The sequence below is a fragment of the Camellia sinensis genome, chromosome 10, assembly GCF_055761805.1.
Source record: "Camellia sinensis isolate YWXY chromosome 10, ASM5576180v1, whole genome shotgun sequence".
NCBI classification, from domain to species: domain Eukaryota; kingdom Viridiplantae; phylum Streptophyta; class Magnoliopsida; order Ericales; family Theaceae; genus Camellia; species Camellia sinensis.
Window position 1 is genome coordinate 70,751,271 of NC_138970.1, and position 22,441 is coordinate 70,773,711.

The following is a 22,441-nucleotide window of genomic DNA, read 5'->3' on the forward strand; positions in this document are numbered from 1 at the left end:
ATTATTATATATAAAAATTATATTACTTCAATGCTTGAGTGTTGTGGGTGTGGCCATTTGTGTGTGTGTCATTGTGTGGGTTGGGTTTGGTTGGTAGTAGAAACGCCATTTCAAATGGCGTTTTTAAAAAAAAAAAAAAAAAAAAATTTATTATATGCACAGTAAAAGCGCTATTTTAAATAGCGTTTTCTTCAGAAATTTTTTTTATGTTAAAAGCGCGATTTGGAACAACGTTTTCTTAATTAAAATCGCGATTTCAAATAGCGATTTCACTATTCATCAACTTTTGACCTCCTAACAGTAAAAGCGCGAATAGTAATAGCGTTTTAGCTTAGTTTTGGAATTCCGTCAGAAGTTGACCTAGTTTTGGAAATAGAATAGAAAAAAGGCTTATATTGGGAAAAGCCTCAGGAAGTCCATCTTTTAGTGAGAGAGTAACAAAATTTAGGACTCGTTTAGAAGCATGTTATATTAATAATTTTTTAATTTTTTAACTAAAATATAAGATAAAAAAATTTATATGTTTAGAATAATTTTTTTATTTTTTATAAAAAAAATGTGTAAAAAATAAAGAAAAATAAGAATATTTGACTTTTTGATATAAATTATAGATTTTTTGATTTTTTTAGTAACTTTTTAATTTTAGGTTAAAACTATTACTTCCCCAACGAGACCTTAAATTTAGGTTAAATTTAGTTGTCGTTTGATTAGGATTTTTTTGAGTTGATTTTTTGAGTGGAGACTTTTTAGTTTGAGATTATAAAGTTCATTTGGATTGATTTTTTTAATTTTTTGGTGAAAAAAAGTAAAATGATTATGATTTGAATGACATATTTTGTTTTATTTACTTATTTAGGCCAAGTTTGACATACCTCAAATAATTCATCTTTTTATATTTTTTCTATCGCATCATCTCTCTACTTTTCTGCACATCTTTTCGTAAAAAGATAAAAAGTGCACTTATTTAGGTCATCCTAATTGTCTTGTGTACTTTTTTTAGTCCGAAAAGCCCTAGGCAAACGGAGCCTAATAATATATTTTTGCGATTTGTTTAAAATATAGATTGTCTCTTATATTTTAAAAAATTATAAATATCACCTTATCAAAAAAATTTATTAACATAATTAATTAAAAAAATATAATTCATACTTGTCTTCCTATATAATAATAAAGTTATGCGAGTTATTAATTAAAATATATTTCATTAAAATAATTTACTAATAAAAAATGCCAATGAAATTACAAATCTCAGGAGATGAAATATAATTTCTCAAACCATAAGGAGTGATTCGAATTTTAAACAAATCTTAAAAAGTGTATTTATAATTTATTCTTAAAATTAATAATTAGTGTATGGTAAATGGACATTCGTTAATATTAGAAATGTAATAAAAAAGTGTTATGAAAATTATAAAGGGATTTTTATTGATAAGTCCAATTTAGAAGTGTTTTAAGCCAAGAAGTCTATGAAGGAATTTTTTAACCCATTTAGTCCCATGTATGTATAGTTTTATTCCATAAAGTCCATTTTCTTGATTTACACTATTTTCTTAGACACTTATGCCCTTATATTTAATTTTGATACCCTTATAAATATTTTTTCAACGATTAGCAATTTAATGATGTGAACATTCATATTTTAAAATTCACATTTGTAGGAATGTAAATTGACCCGTGGGCGGCTCGAAACTCGCCCGCAAGCCAGGGCGGGCCCGGCCCGTTGACAATGTGAATATTCACATTGACATGTTAAAATTCACATTAATAGGAGTGTAAAATTGGCCCCCGTCCCGTGGCTGCGCGAAACCCGCCCGCGGCACATGGGCGGCCCGGGGCGGGCCCGGTCCGGCCCGTTGACAATGTGAATATTCACATTGACATGTTAACATTCACATTGATAAGAGTATAAAATTAGGCCGCGGCCCGTGGGAGGCCAAAAGCCCGCCCGTAGCCCCCGGCGGGCCCGGCCCGGCCCGTTGACAATGTGAATGTTCACATTGACATGTTAACATTCACATTGATAGGAGTATAAAATTAGCCCGCGCCTCGTAGCTGCTCGAAACCCGCCCAAGGCCCGTGGGCGGGCCCGGCCCGGCCTGTTGACAATGTGAATGTTCATATTGACATGTTAACATTCACATTAATAAGAGTATAAAACTAGACAGCAGCCCAGGGCGGGCCCGACTCGGCCCGGCCCGGCCCGTTGACAATGTGAATATTCATATTGACATGTTAACATTCACATTAATAGGAGTGTACAATTGGCCCCCGTCCCGTGGCGGCGCGAAACCCGCCCGCGGCCCATGGGCGGCCCGGGGCGGGCCCGGTCCAGCCCGTTGGCCCACGGCCCATGGACGACCAAAAGCCCGCCCGCTGCCAGGGGCGGGCCCGGTCCGGCCCGTTGACAATGTGAATATTCACATTGACATGTTAACATTCACATTGATAAGAGTGTAAAATTGGCCCGCAGCCCGTGGGCGGCCCAAAGCCCGACCGCAGCCCGAGGCGTGCTTGGCCCGACTCGTGACAATGTGAATATTCACATTGACATGTTAACATGCACATTGATAGGATTGTAAAATTAGCCCGCGCCCTGTGGCTGCCCGAAACCCGTCCACGGCCCATGGGCGGCCCGGGGCAGGCCTGGCCCAGCCTGTTGACAATGTGAATATTCACATTGACATGTTAACATTTACATTGATAAGAGTGTACAATTGGCCCGTGACCCGTGGGCAGCCCGAAGCCCGACCTCGGGCCAGGGCGGGCCCAGCCCGTTGGCAATGTGAATATTCACATTGACATGTTAACATTCACATTGCTAGGAGTGTAAAATTGGCCCGCAGCCCGTGGGCGGCCCGAAGCCCGATTGCAGCCCGAGGCGGGCTTGGCCCGACCCGTGACAATGTGAATATTTACATTGACATGTTAACATTAACATTGATAGGAGTGTAAAACTTGTCCGCTGCCCGAAGCTCGCCTGCGGCCCGGGGTAGGCCCGGATCCAAACCCGGGCCACCCCGGGCCGCCCACGGACTTCGGACCGCCCATGGGACGCGAGTCAATTTTACACTCTTATCAATGTGAATGTTAACATGTCAATGTGAATATTCACATTGTTAACAGGCTGGGCCGGGCCCACCTCGGCCCGTCCACGGGCCGTGGGCGTGTTTCGGGCAGCCATGGGGCACGGGCTAATGTTACACTCTTATCAATGTGAATGTTAACATGTCAATGTGAATATTCACGTTGTCAACAGGCCGGGCCCGCGTCCGCCCGGGGCCGGGCTTCGGGCTGTCCATGGGTCACGGGCTAATTTTACACTCTTATCAATGTTAATGTTAATATGTCAATGTGAATATTCACATTGTCAATGAGCCGGGCCGGGCCTGCCCTAGGCAGCAGGCGGGCTTCGGGCCGCCCACGGACCACGGGCCAATTTTACACTCCTATCAATGTGAATGTTAATATGTCAATGTGAATATTCACATTGTCAACGGGCCGGACCGGGCTCGCCCCGGGCCGCCCATGGGACGTGAGTCAATTTTACACTCTTATCAATGTGAATGTTAATATGTCAATGTGAATATTCACATTGTCAACAGGCCAGGTCGAGCCTGCTCCGGGCCGCCTACGGGCCGTGGGCTAGTTTCGGGCAGCCACGGGGCGCGGGCTAATTTTATACTCTTATCAATGTGAATGTTAACATGTCAATGTGAATGTTTGCATTATCAACGGGTCGGGCCGAGCCCGCCCAGGGCAGCCCACGAGCCGCAGGCGGGTTTCGGGCCGGCCACAGGCCGCGGGCTAATTTTACATTCCTATTAATGTGAATGTTAACATGTCAATGTAAATATTCACATTGTCAACGGGCCGGGCCGAGTCCGGGCCCGGGCTTCGGGCTGCCCACGGTTCATGAGCCAATTTTACACTGTTATCAATGTTAATGTTAATGTTAATATGTCAATGTGAATATTCATATTGTGAACGGGCCGGCCCGGGCCCGCCCCGGGCGACGGACTGGTTTCGGGCTGCCCACGGGCCGCAGGCCAATTTTACACTCCTATCAATGTGAATGTTAACTTGTCAATGTGAATATTCATATTATTAACGGGCCGGGTCGGGCCTATTTTTTTGGCTTGTGGGCCGGCCCGGCCCGGCCCGGCCCGACTCGAATTTTTCCGGGCACCCACGAGGATCGACATGAGCCGGGCTCCTACACATTGACGATATAAACATTTATATTAACGGTGTGAACATTCACATTAAGGGTATTTTGGTAATTATGTCACCCATAGGACTTATTGAAACATAAAAAAATAATGTGAACTAAATGGAACATAAGTAGATGAAAAGGGTATTTTGGTCTTCTTATCTCAAATTGGACCTAATGGAATAGTCAAAAAGAATATGGGTTGGATGGAATAAAGCTCTTAGAAAATGAATTTATCAAAAAAACTCCCAATTATAAAACGTGTTTTGAATTTAGTGATATATATATATATATATATATATTTTTTTTTGGCTCTACACAATTTTTAAATTATTTTCTTATGTTCTGGAATGTACGTGTTAACAAAATTCTAAATTATTTTTAAATTAGTGAAAAGTAATGTGTGTGTTTTTGTCAAAGGTATATGTTATTAACATCTTTGTTAAGATTTTGTTTGGAGCGTTAAATATAAGTATATTTTTTATCTTTTTATTTTTTTAAGTCATATCATCATTCTATTTTTTTATATATTTTTTATAAAAAATTAAAAAGTGCACTTAGGGGTCTATTGGGAAGTGGGTTATAATCCACTTCCCAGATTATAACCCACTTTCCTTTCTCATAAAAACCTGATTATAATCAACTTTTAGTCAAAAAACTAATTATAACCATCTTCCCAGAATAGCCCTTAATCTTCGTTTGACATAAGCTAAAATGGGATTTTTTTACTAAAATAGTCACAAAAATATAAAATAGACTTTTTAATTTAATAGGACAAAATATCACATTCAAACTATAAATATTTTATTTTTTTCTGACAAAAGTTAAAAAATCCAAGAAGTCAATCCCAAATAAGACTTTTTAACCCTAGGCTAAAAAGTGAAAAAACTAAAAAGTCAATTCACGTCTAAAACGAACCCTTATTTAGATCATTCCAAACAACCCTTTAATCTAGGTTCATTTTGTTTTTAAATTTTTGTCTTTATTCAATCCTAAATCATATAAAAATCTGAAAGATATATAAGACCATCTTCAATGGTTCATCAGATTCATCATCAAATTTGAATTTGGTGAAAAATGACAGCTTTTTTGTCTCAAACGGGTTTATCAAAACGGTATCAAATTGAGAATGACCCAAATTTTTCACCAAACTAAGGATGTTGTGTGCCTTTTAGCAAAACACTGTTTATTACCGTTGTATTTTCACCATTAGATGTCTTTTCAGATAACCATCTAAAGTAAAAATTTGTGAAGATTTTACATTGGGAGGTCGACCTCTCGGTCAACTCCCTAGTCAACCCCCCGGATGAACCGTCAAGCTTGAAAATGTGAGGAAAAGTATTAAGAGTGGATTGTTTTGCCTTCCATTTTACTGTCACCAACACATTATACCTCTCTAATTCTTATCCACAAATCCTCCACCATTCATTTTTTTTTTCTCTCTCTCTCTCTAGTAGGAGAGTGGTGTAAATATAGGTATTAATTTGAAAACCATTCATTCACCTTTTCTTGTTCACTTTTCTTCTAACAAAGTTCAGAATTTTTTTTCAAATTCTAGAAATATAAAGAAAAAGAGATGTGGGTCTGTGATGAATGTTGGGATCAATCGTATTGATATGTTTTCTGTCTCTTCTTTCCTTATCTTCAAATGGGTTCTTTGAGAAACCATTGATTTCGCAATTCCGTATCAGATTTTCAAATAAAATGACGTGCATTTCAAGTTGCATAGCTTTACAATCTAGATAATGCCTGGTCTCGCTTGTGGAAAGAAGAGACTTTACAAACTCAATTATGTGTTTCACCAATTCAGTCCAGCAAGATACAACAAGAAAAAAAATTCAATTTTCTTGTTCGGTCGTCCCCCCGAACGTCCCTTGTCTTTTTATAAAAGCTACAGCGTACCATTGGAGCGGCTGATATCAGATTAAAGAACTTGCCTTTTTTTTACTCAGATTTGTTGAAAAATTTAGTAAATCATTGGAGATACTCTAAATCTCATGATCTAATAATTAAAATAGATTAAGATAAAAGATAAAGAAATTCAAAAACAGTAAAATCAGGTACTATTGAAATTCACTTCATAAAATCTTAAAAACTTGATAGATCATATTTGATTAGGGGTTGTTTGAGATATTCTAAATAATTGCACTTTTTGAATTTTTTTAAAATATGGATTGGGTTTGAAGTGATATGGTAAAGAGTTGATGTGACTTAAATAAGATGATATGACTTAAATGAGATAGTAACTTTTTAATTTTTTGACTTTTTTAAGAGTGCTGCTATTAGCACCTACCAAAATTTTTTGAACCCCCCATTTCTTTGGACCCCAACTCTAAACCCTAAATTTTAATAATATTTTTTTGGACACCCCACTTATTACCAAATCTACCCATATTCATAATATTTTTCACAATGAAATGCACACCCACCTAATTTTTCATCCATCTACTTCCTTGACTCACTTAATCTTCAGAGTTTGGAGCTTTGGTCCAATACAGTTTCTCCGACCTCCCCATTGCGTAAGGATGGTAATTCACTCTCATACCCTTCTTCACTACTGTCCCATCTGGCAACACGTCGTTCTTTAAAGCTTGCTTTTTGTCAATGGGGATGGGTGGGTAGAGTCTCATGGTCTCGCTCAGCGACGTGTGTGTGTAAACCATGTCTTTCACTTCTTCGTAGATCGGAGCTTCGGATTTCTTATTGATTTCTTTGAGAATCTCAGTTTCTATATCTGGATTTTTGGAGACAAGCCAGAAGAACCAGATTAAAGCTTTTATCTAAATGTCCTGAATTCAAGAATCTCGATAGGAGATCAGCAGATTCGAGTGATGATTTTGAATTTGTTCACCACTGTGTAGCCGAAAAAATGTATTTTGTTCAGAACTGTTTTATCGAACAATAATGATCCTGTCAGCATTGTATGTCTGAACAAAATTTGTTCATTACTGTGTAACTTGAATCCATTCCAATTCACAACTTAAAATAACATGAATTAAATCCATTCAAAATACATAACTTAAATCCATTCCAATTCACTCATTTCCATTCTAAGTTAGTTTAACAAAGAAAATTACATAACTGACTATTTGCATTAATGTTCGGAAACCTATGTATTGAACGAAAAGATTATGTTCAGTACTGTATTACCGAACATAATTCTAACAGTTAGCAAACCAGTACCGAACAGCTCGAACGAAACAAGAACGACCGAGAACGACCGAGAATGTTAACACAAGACAGATAAACTTATTAATGGAACGTCGGTCTCACTAGAATTGTTGTCCTCGTCCTCCATTGCTCTACACAATAAAATAAGTGATGAAGTATACGTTATACTTGAAACAAAACTTTCAAGTTTAATAGTGTTGATGATGGTGATGAAGATGACACATTCAGGATTTAAGATGATTATGAAAAATAATAGATTTAGGGTTTTATATCAGTTGGTTATGAAAAGTAATAGGTTTAGAGTTTATAAATACGGAATATGTATAGTTGGAGTCGGAGTCGGAGTCGGAGTTGGAGTTGGAGTTGGAGTTAGAGGTTGAGGTTGGGGTTGGGGTTGGGGTGAGGGTGGGGGTGAGTGTCCAATATTATAGAGTATTAGTTCTTATTGATAGGTGGGTGTTCCATTTAATAATGTCTTTTAATGTAATTTTATTTTAGGGTATAATTGTAATAAAAAAAAAATTGTAAAATGGGGGGTCCAAAGAATTTTGACAAGTGCTAATAGTAACACTCTTTTAAAAGAAACCAAAGTTAACCTAAATTTGGCAAACTAATTTATAACCATTAAATAAATTTTTTTTTTCAAGTAACACCATAAACAAATTATTATTAGTACAAATTTTTTTATTAACTATTGCGATGAGAGTTTAATATAATTATATTAGAGTTAAAAAATATATATTTAGACTAAGTTTGACAATTTTAAAATAATTTATCTTTTTATTTTTTTTATTACATCATTTTTTTATTTTTTTACATATCTTTTTATAGAAAGATAAAAAATATATTTATTTAAATTATTTTAAACAATCCTTTATTTTTTTACTTTGAATCTCATTCTCTCTCTACTAGGAGAGGGAGAGGGAGACTCTTGTACTGCCTTTTCCCACACTACATCCCCATGACCTTTCGGCTTTCTCTCTCCCCAAGGAGAGGCTTTGAAGCACTTCTAAACTAAAGCTATCTTTTTCCAACGTTAAAAAGTTATCTTTTTCCAACGTTAAAAAAAAAAAAAAAAACTAATAAAAGTTCTCTTTTCTTCTTTTGAGAAATTTTACCTCATTTAAAGGGTGTGTATGTATTTTTATAATAAATATTATATATTTTTTTCGAGTTATAATAATTTATGATTAAAAAATAAAATTATATATTTTTATAATAATATTATATATTTTATAATTTATTATACATTTTGTGATTAAAAAATATTTATATAAAAATATACAATATAACATTATCATGAAATATTTAACATTATCATAAAGTATAAAATATTATTTTTAAATCACACATTATCATACCTCTTACAAAAAATACAAAATATTTATTAAAAATACATAAAATTTATGTCATGTGTGTGTTTCCCTCTCCTCTTTTGAAAGATATATATATATATATATATATATATATATATATCTATGTGGATTCTTTTGAAAAGTGGGTTGAATTTTAATTTTTTGATTATTTTAATATAAAATTAAAAAGTTTCGTTTGGATGAATTTTTTGTGAAAAAAAGAATGTAATGTTTATAAGTTAGATGTGATATTTTATCTTTTAAATTAAAAAATTTATTTTATTTTTTTATAACTAAAATAATTTCAAACCTAACCCTTCTTCCCTATATAGGCTTCATTTAGCAAGTCAATTGGGGTTAAAACAGACACTAAAAAATAAAAAATAAACTAAAAAATTAATATAATAAAATATCATATTTAAATTATAATTATTTTTTTCCAAATAACATCATATACAGAAATAGTAGGGGTAGATAGATATAAATTTATATTTATACATTTCCTTTCTGTGTCTCTCTCTCTCTTTCTCTATTATACAACTTTCTCTCTCATCTGTCACAGGCTAGCTAAGAGAACAGAGTCTCTCTCTTTCTATCTCTATCTGTTTCTCTCACTAGAAATCAATTTACCAGTGGGTTTCTTAAAAGCTTCTGATCCACTAGTTGGAAGCAGAGAGATTGGGCAGAATCGAAAAAGGAAACAACAAGGTACTGTAAATTGTAACAACGATATATTATTTTTGGAAACCCTAATCATAGTAGATATGTATGTAGCTGTCGTTGGATAGGACTATAAGGACAAATCCCATGTTTAATCATATCTATATATACACGCACATATATGTATACTCTCTCTTCTCTCCTCTCTCTTGAAGTATGTGCAAATTGCAATGGTCCTTTTGCCTTTTACTTCATATTCAGATCCATGGCAGTTGCAATCTTTTCTTTGTAAAAAAATGGGTCATTTCTTGCTCTGCTTGTTGCCTTTGTACTCTCTGTTTACTTTTATTTTCACAATGAGGTTTTTGTTCTGGAACCTTTTTTTTTGTTATTTTTGTGATGTGGGTTGTACTACACTGAGGATCTTGGCAGGTGCTTTTTATTTTTTTTTATCTTTTTTCCCCTTTCATTTTTTTGGGTTAATTTATAGGGTTTAGTGTTGATAATTTCTCATTAATCTGTGAGTCCTACGTGTTATAGAAATAGTGGGTTCTGAATTTCTTCTTGTTAAACTGCTTGTGGAATGTAGTTTTGAGGATTGTAATTGTAAAAACATGTGTCTGTATAATCATGTTGAATGAGTCTCTTTAATTTGTGAAAATTTTGTCTTGCTTGTATCATTTGCCACTGCCTATTCAATAATGTAAAATTTCTTTCTAGACTTGTGGTAAAATTGGGTCTGTTCTTCTTAATATCCGTTGATGAAATTTCTGCTTTCTGCCGAGTTTATGTGATCCTGTTAAATATGTGATATTTTAGGTTGTTAATAGAATTGAGTTGCTATTGCAGTAGTACTTCAACAAAAAGCTCCTCTTAAATTCTTTTTCGATCTTATAGGTCCAATTACTGTTGATATTGTTATTTTTTGTAGTACTTCAGTTATCTTATTAACTTGGGATTTCAGAGATTATTTTGTTTAATGTTTGATATATTTTCTTGCATCTGTCTTGTTGGATCAGGATTAGAAGTTTGAACTGCAGTTCAGTGAGGAAGTGTTTTGGCATTATTTATCTGTGTGGATGAGCTTCCATGGATTACAGATAATATCCATAGTTTTTTTTTTATTCTGAAATTAACTTTCAGGTGGAATTTTCCATTGATGTGTTAGCTGTTGGCACTCAAATCATATCGGGCAAATTTTTCAAAACATAAAAAAAAAAAAAAAAAATACAAATCAAGGGTTTATTGGAATATTCAACATTTGCATGAAGGTGGTTTTGATTTAAAGCCAAATTAGTTATTAGTCTTGCCAAGTCAACAGTTGTAATGTGACTAAACCTGGGCAAGTTAGCATTCTCCAGACTTGCTTGTCTTCGTGCGCATTCTCCAGAGATGATAATCGGCAGCTATGTTCTCAAGTTTCCGTGTTATTCTAGATGACTGATGTACACTGGGGTTTTTGCACTGAATGTAGATTTGTTATTTGCAACTATGTAATTGATTGAGTCTTATAGTCGTTTGTTGGGAGGTTCTTCTGTTACTTGGTAGAATTAGTTAATTATCAGACTGTAGTGCTGAATTTTTAGTTATTTGAAGAGTCAAACATGGACACTGAACTTTTGATGGTTAACAAAAGATCAAGCATCGTTCAGCGGTTACTTCCTGCTGTTGTACCTGTGCTTTTAATTGCAATAGGATATGTTGACCCAGGAAAGTGGGCTGCAGCTGTTGAGGGAGGAGCCCGTTTTGGGTCTGATTTGGTTCTGATAATGCTCACTTTCAATTTTGCTGCTATTTTGTGCCAGTACCTTTCAGCTTGTATTGCTATGGTTACTGGAAAAGATCTTTCTCAGGTACTTCCTTCTTTTCTTGATTCCATTTATCTGGAAGTCCATCAGTATCTCGAGTTATTTTGGCTTCAGTGATTTTGAACAGTTTTGGCTGGTTTTTATTTTATTTATTGTTTGAAATGGAAGAAAATTTTGAAAATGAGAATCCTGTTAGTAATGTGAATTTTGTGCTAGCTTGCTTTTTACCATTTTTTCCAACTTTAATACACTAGCGCAAATGAAAATTTTATGTTTCCTCTTATCCTACAATAAAAAACAATAGTTTCTAAAGTGTGAATGACTTTATTGATTATAGTGTAATAGCATGACAGTAGTATAGAGAAATGAACATTTTTCTTAATGAACACCTATTTTCTTCTCTCTAGTTGGGATTGCATTGTTGAGTTGAGTTGGAATCCTTTTTCATCCAGTTAAATTGGTGTTTTTTTTGTGTGGTTAACATAGGAAATGCCTGCTAGGTTGCAATGTAACTGAGATGTATGTTATTCTTGCAATGCTAATTTAGTTACATGTTTGTACTTTTTTTTCCCTTGGTGATGGCAAAGATTTGCAGTGAAGAGTATGACAAGTCCACATGCATATTCTTGGGAGTGCTAACAGAGATTTCGATGATTGCTTTGGACCTTACTATGGTAGTTTCTCCGTATTACTAACAATTGATGTCACATTTGGTTGTTCCTTTGTATTACAATCCTTCTCATAATTTCCCTTATTCTGATAGATTCTAGGCATCGCACATGGGCTCAATCTAATTTTTGGCTTGGACCTATGCGCTTGTGTCTTTCTGACAGCTATTGATGCTGTTCTATTTCCAGTTTTTGCCACCTTCCTGGTAAAACCTAATTACTTGCTTTTTTTTTTTTTGTATAATCTCTCAAATGCATTGTCATCTCAAGGTTTTACAGAATTATAATCTCAAGAAAACATATTTTTCAGGATAACGGCAAGGCAAAATTCATTTGCATATTCATTGCAAGCTCTATATTTCTTTTTTATGTTGTTGGGGTGCTCTTCAGTCAACCGGAAATTTCAATCTCCATGGGTGGGATGCTAACAAAGTTAAGTGGGGAGAGTGCATTTGCATTGATGAGTCTTCTTGGAGCGAATGTTATGCCTCACAATTTTTATCTCCATTCTTCTATTGTACAGGTCTCTCTCTCTCTTCTTGTGCACTATTGCAATATATCTAATGGCCTTACGATATATCATCATGTGTCCATTGCAATTTATTTATTGGTTTTCAACAATATAACATCCCATATGTTGGAATTGTTTTGGAACTTGCATTTATACATTGAAGTTTGGTCTGGACAACATTTAGGCATCAAAGCTGAGGAGGAAAGTAAATCCTTCGGTTTGATGCCATCTTTATTTCAAATTTTGTTTTCACATTTCTACTTATGATATGTCAGTCATATCCACATTTGACTATGTCTGCTAGTATTTTTCTTTGAGATTATATTCTATGGGCCATGCATGTTAAACATGCTTTTGTGTGGATATTTTTTACTTGGTTATGCATAGGTGTGCTTAAAATTGCAATGATGTGATCCTGCAACTCATGTCATTCGGACACCTATTTGGTTAGGAGTGAATAATGCATTTATTTCAAGAGAAATCGTTGAACACATTACTGATTACCACTTCCCAGCTCCCAGAAGATTTATTAAGCTGGTGGTTGCCTTCTATTTTAGACTCAGTATTTTGTCTCAATGACAAACATATTTCGACATAGTTGTTTGTGTCATAGGCTCTAAGTTGATATACATTTTAAAAAATACAGAGACCGCGGCAGAACACTGTTTGAAATTCAGGCATTGTTGTCTTTACTGTCTGGGCAGTTATCTTCCGGACCTGAGGCATCATGCTTATTGAGTTTATTGACTAGTTGTTTGTATTTCATGGCAACCTCTATATGTTGTTTCAGTGCCTTGTCGCATACGAATCCATCAATCAAGCTTGATGTATAATTTCGTTTGAAAAAGGGCAGGGATTTTTATATTCATCTGCCATGTTTACATCTTCTCCAAATAACATGTTTAATCATGCCGTGAATCTTTACCAAGGACTTCAAAAACACTATGAAAATATTTTAAGTATTTTTGCCTAATGCCATTGTGTTTTGATCATGGGACCAACTCAAACTTAGGTAGTTCAGACTTGGCTTATTGGTAATGGATTTTATAATCTCGGTTCTTTTGCTTATCAATTGAATTCGAAGGAGTATTTTATGTGCTGAACTTCAGATTAGTTATGAACAACCCTGTCATTTGCAGTTCTAGTTGTGTATCATGAGCTACTTTTTGTCAACATAATTCAAGGGTATAGTTCTATTAGATTTTATGAAGAATCTGAATATATTTTTATCTCAAAGTTTAGCCTGGACTAGAGAAATTTGGTTCTTTTTCTTGAAGAAAGGTAATTTTATGTGAATCCACTGTGTGTATGTGTTGTGCCCCTTGAGTTGGGGATGGCCGAAAAAAATTGTTCGATGAGGTCGTTTTGGGAAGAGTATTAAAGCAAATTGGTGACATTTATAAGAGGAGGTTTACTATATGGTGTTAAAAATAAAGAATTGGATTCTACATGATCTATTGGAGGTTTTGTTAGAAGAGAAAAACAAAATTATAAATGAAATTATTATGTTCTGGTGGTTGTTAGCTTCTTTAACATCTGGTTTGTTGCGGGTTCAGTTTTCAAACTTCAAAAGTTACATTTACATCTAGTATTGTCAAACTTTATAGCAATTCTAGTTTTAACCCGTCACTTATTGTATTTCGGACTCGGGTTAGTATGATTTAGAATGGTTATTCATATCTTGTTTCTCTTGTCTTCCCTTTATTTTGGTTATCGGGTTCTAATTGTGCGTTTGAAACAGGTTGGTTGCTTGTTTTTCTAAACCTTTGTTGCCCAGATTTTGGCTCTTCCACTCGAGTGGACATTCTTGCACTCGAGCGGGCTTCACAAATTTTGCTCATCCGCTCGAGCGGCCATTCTTGCACTTGAGTGGGATTTGCCAATTCTCAGTATTTTTGCTGACCTGCAAATATTGGAACAGTGTGTTCTACGCTCGAGCGGTGTTTCCTACGCTCGAGCGAATGGATGCTCGAGCATCCATTCTTGCGCTTGAGCGGGGTCCTTCGTCTGCAAAACTTCTGGAAGTGTGTATTCGTCGCTCAAGTGCCACTTTTCACGCTCGAGCAGAACTTTGTGTCTGATGCTCGAGCGTTACTTTCCATGCTCGAGCGGACTGCGTGTATAACAGTTTGTGAAGATGATCTTTTTCATCACTTTTTCATCCTTCTCTCTCTCTAAAACTTTCTAAAAACCTAAATCTTGACCCTCTCTCTCTAAAATACTCTCTCTCTCTACATTTTTCTCCTAGATCCGTTGATCTTTCCACCTCAGTGTCTTTGAAAAAAGGATAGAGCATCTTGAGAACTCCGTTTTGATCCGAATAAAAGTAGGTTTCGGCGTCTTTGAAATTTCGACCTTTGCTTGCTTGGTCTTCTAACTTGAGGTAGAGATTTTTCTACACTCTTATATGGCTTTTAGCTTAGTTATTTGTAGTTGTGTAACAATGGTGGGATTTGAGATAATTTGGGACAAACCTAGGGTTTGAAGTGTAAGGTGAAAAGAGGAGTTTTTGGTAAATATGAAATAAATGGGTATGGGGTTTGAATATGAAGTCTTATTGTGTCAAAATGGTTGATTTTGATACTTGATTAATATTTGGAAAAAGGAAAATTTTGCCCTAATTGGATCAAATTGTTATTTTGTATACATAATTGAAATTGTCATTGAAAATGTGAAATTGGAGGATTATTGACATGAATGGTGGGATTGGTTATGTATTATCTCTCACCCTTGGAAATTTTGAATGAACTATCTGTCTTGAGATTTAATATCTGTTTAGAAATAACTGTATTGGGCTATCAGTGGGGGATAGCTATGATTGTTATATAAATTGCATGAGGATTAGGTGAATTAAAAATAATTTATTGTTGATTATCATTGAATATGATCATGTGGTATATACATTGTATATGTATAATTGTTTGGGAGGAGAAAGGAGATGTACTTCATGTGTGATTATATCTTTAAATGCATTGTATATGTATGATTGTTTGGGAGGAGAAAGGGAATGGGCTCCATTATAATTAAGTTGGCCGGAGTGTCCTGGGTGAAAGTCCCAAAATTTATACATGGGTGCCGATCCCACGGACGAAATTTTCGTAAAATGGCAGATTGAAGTGTTTGTGTGTTTACTTTGTAATTGTAGAACCTTTGAGTTGTAGTTTCGTTTGGTTATTAAAAGATAATGATTTATTATTTTATTTTATTTTTGTGAATTGAGAAGAATAAAAGAACTGGAAATGAATTGAAAGACATTGGATTATGATTTAAAATTTGGTATCTTATGAGTATACGAATTTGTGGACGCTTTATCACAAACATTGTGTATACATATTATATTTATATTTTTGCTAAACCTCATATATTGTGTTAGGGGATTCCTATTGGGCTGTGGCTCACCCTATTTGGGGAAAACATTTTTAGGTGTTTGTGACATGTTTGCACCAAGGCAATAGCTTGGAGGGACTATTGGGAGCAAGAGCTTCCTTATTTTTGATTATATTTTTTGTAAAGCCAAGGGCTTAAGATGTATTGAGTTAGACTCTTTCTTTTGTGTAAGTGTAACTAAGCAATGTTTTGGAAAGATGTAAGCCCGTAGGGCATCTATTTTGTTGATTATTAACCGATGTTACATGCTATAGATTCAGGATGAACATTTATGAATATATATTGTATGTATTATCTTTTGTAATACGAACTTTGATGAAGGAAAACATTTTGTTTTTGTTATTCTTCTGTTTAAGAGTTGGGTTCATTGTATTATATTTTGGGGGCGTTACAAACCTACCCAGACAATTAAGGACATGGGAGTGAGTAGGCTTTGTCTTCCAAGATTACCCATTTGCATTAAGATCACCTACCTCTGGAGTATACATGAATCAAATCTCAATTTGCAGATCCACAGATTGAGAGGTGGAGCATGGACCACCTAGGCAGATTGGGTCTCATAGGTGGTGAGTATTTAGGGACAGAATTATTAGTTAGTCTTAGAGATAGGTCCTGTTTGGTATTGCCTTCTTAGATTTCAATTTTGGCTTTTTGTTTTTCAAGTTTCAAGAAATGAAAACAATATAAAGTAGTGGGCTTCCATATGGTAGATAGATTGTTCCATGATAATAAATAAGGTTATTGCATATATATGTATATATATATTTTTATATGTGTGCGCGTGCGTGTGTATATAATTTTATCTTTTCTAATCCTAAAAAGCCAAGAATTGTTGTGCTCATGGTCCATTCTCTTGCTCATTGTCCATAGTTGTTCCATTAACTGTTGAAAGTTGAGCTCATCAGCTTTTCTCTTGCTGCGTCAAAGACTCTGTTCTGATTGTCATTTGCATTATTGCAGCAAGAACTGGGACCACTGAATGTTTCCAAGGGACTCTTGTGTCAAGACCATTTTTTAGCCATCCTATGCATCTTCAGTGGTATTTTCTTGGTGAATTATGTGCTGATCAATGCAGCGGCAAATATGTTCTACAGTACAGGCCTTGTTTTGCTTACTTTTCAGGATGCATTGTCGCTAATGGATCAGGTTTGGGTTTTATAAGCAATTCTTCATGTTGTAACTGTTTCCATATCAGGTGCATGCATTTTATTGTTCCGATTCATGCCAAAAATTCAGTTGTCCAAAAAATCATTTATGCAGGTATTTAGGAGTTCAGTAGTGCCCTTCGCCTTTCTACTGATTTTGTTGGTTTCCAATCAAATCACCACATTAACATGGAATTTTGGTAGACAAGCAGTCCTGCGTGATTTCTTTGGAATTGGCATTCCCGGTTGGCTTCATCATGTTACAATCAGAACTATTGCCATTATTCCTGCCCTATGTTGTGTTTGGAATTCAGGAGCTGAAGGTATATATCAGCTGCTGATATTTACACAGGTGGTGGTTGCTCTTGTGCTACCATCTTCTGTGATCCCCCTTTTCCGGATTGCCTCATCAAGATCGGTAATGGGTGTCCACAAGATTTCTCAGTTCGTGGAGTTCTTAGCCTTGATCATGTTTATTGGAATGCTGGGCTTAAAGATTATATTTCTGGTGGAGATGATGTTCGGGAACAGCGATTGGGTGGGTAGTTTGAGGTGGAATGTGGGCAGTAGCTCGTCTCTATCTTACTTTCTGCTTCTCATCATTGCTTCTATTTTGCTTTGTTTGATGCTTTGGCTTTTAGCCACACCATTGAAATCTGCTAGTTCCAGATTAGATTCTCAGGTATGGAACTGGGATAGAAGTGATGTTGTACCAGATCCATTTGCAGCGAGAGATGAAAGTGATTTCAATGAAACTATATATGATAGGGAGGAACCCATACAAAAGCAAGAACCCATATTAGCGCTGGGGAAGTCTTTGGAGAGTCATTCAAATATATCAGTTACAAGTACTGATCTAACTTTGCCTGAAGTACTCCTGGATTCTGATAACATGCCTAATTTGACTACTATTGAGGACAACAATATTACATTTCCTAGTCCTTCTAAGTTTCATTCAGAGGAATCAGCTACCAAAGTCGAATCAGGTGTGGTCTCAACTGTTTCTAGTGAAGGTTCTGTCAGTGTCGGTGCCGGTGAGTCAGTGGACACCATTGCCTTGAAGACCGAATCATCTGACATAGTAGAAAAGACTGTGAGAGTAGAGGGGGATTTACAGACCAGAAAGGAAGATGAGGGAGATATTTGGGAGCCTGAAGAATCATTTAAAGGGGTATCTGGGGTTAACCCATCCTTAACATCTGAGGGTCCTGGATCATATAGGAGTCTCAGTGTGAAAAATGAGGATAGTGGGCCTGCGAGCGGTGCTGGAAGTCTCTCAAGATTAGCGGGATTGGGTCGTGCTGCGAGACGTCAATTTGCTGCAGTTCTTGATGAGTTCTGGGGACAGCTGTTTGATTTGCATGGACACGCAACACAAGAAGCTAAGGCTAAGAAACTGGATGTGTTGCTGGGGATAGATTCAAAGGTTGATCCAAAGCTTACCGCTCCTCTGAAAGTGGACACTATTGGGAAAGAATCTGCTGGATACTTTCCATCTGTGGGTGGAAGAGGATCTGATTCTCTAATGAATTCGAGTGTGTATGACTCTCCCAAGCCACTGAGTATGCAAGGTAACATCGAGACATCATATGGGGTTCAAAGGGGGTCATCTTCATCTTGGACTAGCCACTTGCAGTCGTTAGGTGCACACGTGCAAAACTCTAGTCATGATGCTCTTGACTCTGGCGAGAGGCGCTATTCTAGTTTGCGACTTCCACCCTCTTCCATTGGCAGTGACTATCAGCCAGCCACTATACATGGCTATCAGATTTCATCATATATCAGTCAGATTGCTAAAGACAGAAATTCTGATTACTTCAATGGACAAATGGAAGCCCTAACTCCAAAATCCCCATCTTTGGGAACATCCAACTATAGAGATCGACTTGCTTTCGCTTCGGGACGAAAACTACAAAATGGGTTAAGCACTATGACGCCACCTGGCTTTTCAAAACCTGCTGTATCTAGAAATATTTTATCGCAATCTGAAAGGCCATTTAATAATGATCTTTCCTCTCCTGGACCTGCTGAGAATCTCAATAGCGCAGTCAATACCAAGAAATTCCATAGCTTGCCAGACATATCAGGACTTGCTCTTCCATATCAGGAATCATATTTGTCTGATAGGAGTGCTCGATGGGATACTTCCATTGGATATGGGCCATCCTTATACTCGAGTACTACATTGAAGGCAAGAGCTCCTTTGGCATTTGATAATCTTTCTCCTTCAAAACCATACAGGGACCCTTTCACTTTGCAGTTCAGCTCAAGCTCAGATACTGGATCCCTGTGGTCCAAACAGCCCTTCGAACGGTTTGGCGTGGATGATAAAATATGTACAAGTGGGGGTGAGGGAGTTGGGAGTAAACACGGTTCAATTGCTCCAGTAACTAGCTCTCTTGTGGATTTGGAAGCAAAGCTACTTCAGTCTTTCAGACACTGTATCGTGAAGCTTTTGAAACTAGAAGGGTCTGATTGGTTGTTCAGACAGAATGATGGAGCTGATGAGGATCTTATAGATCGTGTGGCTGCAAGGGAGAGATTTCTTTATGAAGCTGAAACTAGGGAGATGAACTCGGCAGCTCACACGGGTGAATCTCAGTATTCTTTTGACAGGAAGCCAGTTTCTGCGCTGAAAAATGATGACACAGATTATGCCAAATTTCTGGTTTCCTCAGTTCCTCATTGCGGAGAGGGCTGTGTTTGGAGAGTGGATTTGATAATAAGCTTTGGTGTATGGTGCATTCACCGGGTTCTTGAACTCTCACTTATGGAAAGTAGGCCAGAGCTATGGGGAAAATATACCTATGTACTGAATCGTCTTCAGGTAAAAATTTCAAATTCTGTGCTTTGTAACTACCTTTGTACCTTGCTTGTAGTAACTGTGGCATATGGTGTAATGCAATGGGGTATGTAGTTTATCTCTTATTGACCAAATAGAAAGGCAAATGTTTTGCTCATATTTATAGGGGATATTTCAGAAAATCACAGTTCCTTAGGGAAATTTGCCATGATAATTACTCTAATATGAGTTATTTCAGAGATCCATCTGAGCTAATTTATTCTCACTCATCCAATTTGGTTAGTCCAAAACCCAAATTCCTGAATTTCCGACTCATGACCATCAACCATTGCTTATATGCACTTAGGATTGTAACATTTTACCACACTCCGCAACTGACGTCCCAGTGGCCCATCTTTCCCAGCTAGGTGACTTCAAGGACTATGTCTCTTACAGGTACCAGCCTTGCCCAGGCTGTGTGACTTAACTGCTAAGTCACAACAACCTATCTGATCCTCTACTTGACCTTCGTCTCTTACAGGTAGCAGCCTTCCCCAGTTTGCTCCTCCTTGACTCAATTGTAGAGTCGCAACCCATCCGATCCCATACTCGACCCTTTTCTCTTAAATGTAGCAGCCTTCCCCAGGTTGCCCACTCCGTAACTCAACAGCAGAGTCACAAGCCATCTGACCCCATATTTGACCCTTGTCTCTTACAGGTAGCAGCTTTCCTCATGTCGTGCCCTCTGTGACTCAACCGCAGAGTTGCAACCCATCCCGACCCCATACTCGACGTTGTGGTTGACTCTGATATCAAATGATATAAATCATTAAGTATAACCCACCCTTGAAAATTGGCTTGCAAGGGGAGTGTGCCCAATTGCTTATATTCACATGGCCAGGCTATACTTATGATGTGGGAATTAGGATCATAACATTACTTGGATCGTAACGCTACCATATCATCTTTTGTGACATACATCTTTGTGTCCTTTATCAATCACCCTTGAATCAAAACACACTCCTTATGTTTGGGGTCTTGTTTTAGCTAATCAAGTTTCATTTTACTGTCAATTGTTTCTGCCATTACATTTATCATGAATAAATCACTTTTAACCTTAATCTTAACACATCCATCTTAACATTGTTATTATTTAAACCCATCAAGCAAACAGATTTACTTAGTTCATTATCCTACACGCTATCTGGCTTGGTTGGCCAGGGCTATGCGATGAGATATTTCATTTAGTTGGTCTGAAGGCTATTTATTTATTTATGGAGATGTCAAAATTTGGGGCACATCGTCAAGAAACACTTTATTTTGGTATGACAATTAGGGGGTCCAATCGACAGTGCCATTTTGCAGTCTTGCTTCAGCTACAATTTGATTTTAAATTTCCTCATCGTTCAAAGGCAGAATGCAAATGCCAGAGGGGCTACCTATTTCCATATGACTTATGAAATATCTTATTTTCTTCCTATTTGGTGTCATTGTTTTGTTATTTAGTTTGGTGAACATGAAATTAATGCATCTTTATTATAAATCATATCTATGACAGGGAATCATCGATCTGGCTTATTCGAAGCCTCGTACTCCAATGACCCCCTGCTTCTGCCTGCAAATTCCAGTGTCATACCAACAGAGGTCAAGTCCACCACCTATTTCAAATGAAAGCTTGCCCCCACCTGCAAAACACGGCAAGGGCAAGTGCACGACTGCGGCAACACTCTTAGACATAATCAAGGACGTCGAACTCGCAATATCTTACCGAAAAGGTCGGACCGGCACGGCAGCCGGTGACGTGGCATTCCCAAAAGGAAAAGAAAATCTTGCTTCTGTTCTCAAACGCTACAAGCGCCGCTTGTCCAACAAACCAGTTGAAGGTGGGTCTGGGTCCCGCAAGTCTCCCCCATCACCGTCCCCTTATGGGTCATCATAACGATTGTGCAGTTGGGTGGATGATATTTGAGTTTGATTTTGGTTTTTGGGAAGCTGCTCGTTGTTGTCCACGCTGTTGTTATGGATCTCTCTTTCTCTCTCTCGCTTGTTCTCTCTTTCTCTCTCTTGTGTATTAAATCTTTTCTGCTTATTTAAGTTTCATGTATGTGATGTATACATAGGATAAATTACGGGATATGTAATTGCAGCAGAATGGAAGAAAAGAAAATGGGTAGACGAAAGTTGCGAAGTCAATGTCGTAACTTCCATTTAGGTCAGTCTTGTGGTACAAGGAAATTGAGGAGAAAAAGAATGGATAAGTTGGCTCACCATAGAAGAATTTTTGGACATTTTACACAACTCATGTTTTTCTTTGTTCTTCTTTACTTTGGTTATTGTAATTTGTATGTGCATAGAGTTGGACATGTTTGCCCCAAGCAGGATGTGTGGTGGATACTACCAGTGTAGCCATCAGTTGGCTTGTTTGCCATCGTTTTCATTTTCATTTTTTTTTTTGAAGCAAAAAACAATGAAAAGGTTGAAGATCCCTATGCTTTTATTTGTGTTGAAACAATTTTGAAAATTTGAAAATATGCTTTTGGTGTTTTCTAAAATGTTGGTTGTTTTCAGAAAAAATAAAATAGAAAATAATTTTGAGGGAATGATTTCTTTTCAGTTCATATCGGATTGAAAAGTGTTATTGGTTTCCGTAGGTCTGACACAGTGCTTGCATGTATAATTTAAACCGTTAAATATATATGACTCGTTGAGTATTTTATTTCTGTAAACAATTGTGTTTATTAGAT

At 36.7% G+C, this 22,441-nt stretch overlaps 1 protein-coding gene across 1 annotated transcript; it reads left to right on the top strand.

Moving 5' to 3' along the window:
- Window positions 1-9,208: 9,208 nt before the first annotated feature.
- On the top strand, window positions 9,209-21,995 carry LOC114284222 (ethylene-insensitive protein 2.1). The gene is made up of 8 exons (XM_028227133.2): window positions 9,209-9,444; window positions 10,416-11,249; window positions 11,792-11,878; window positions 11,968-12,078; window positions 12,183-12,395; window positions 16,731-16,916; window positions 17,031-19,742; window positions 21,256-21,995. Exons 2-8 carry the CDS (start codon window positions 11,001-11,003, stop codon window positions 21,634-21,636), a joined length of 3,939 nt encoding a protein of 1,312 aa, XP_028082934.2. The 5' UTR covers window positions 9,209-9,444; window positions 10,416-11,000; the 3' UTR covers window positions 21,637-21,995.
- The last annotated feature ends 446 nt before the right edge of the window (window positions 21,996-22,441 follow it).

Excerpts from the sequence above, each read along its gene's own strand:
- LOC114284222 (XM_028227133.2), top strand. The coding sequence starts at position 11,001 with ATGGACACTGAACTTTTGATGGTTAACAAAAGATCAAGCATCGTTCAG. Across the intron at positions 11,250-11,791 it reads CTGGAAAAGATCTTTCTCAG|ATTTGCAGTGAAGAGTATGA; the intron begins GTACTTCCTTCT and ends GTGATGGCAAAG. Across the intron at positions 16,917-17,030 it reads CATTGTCGCTAATGGATCAG|GTATTTAGGAGTTCAGTAGT; the intron begins GTTTGGGTTTTA and ends TCATTTATGCAG.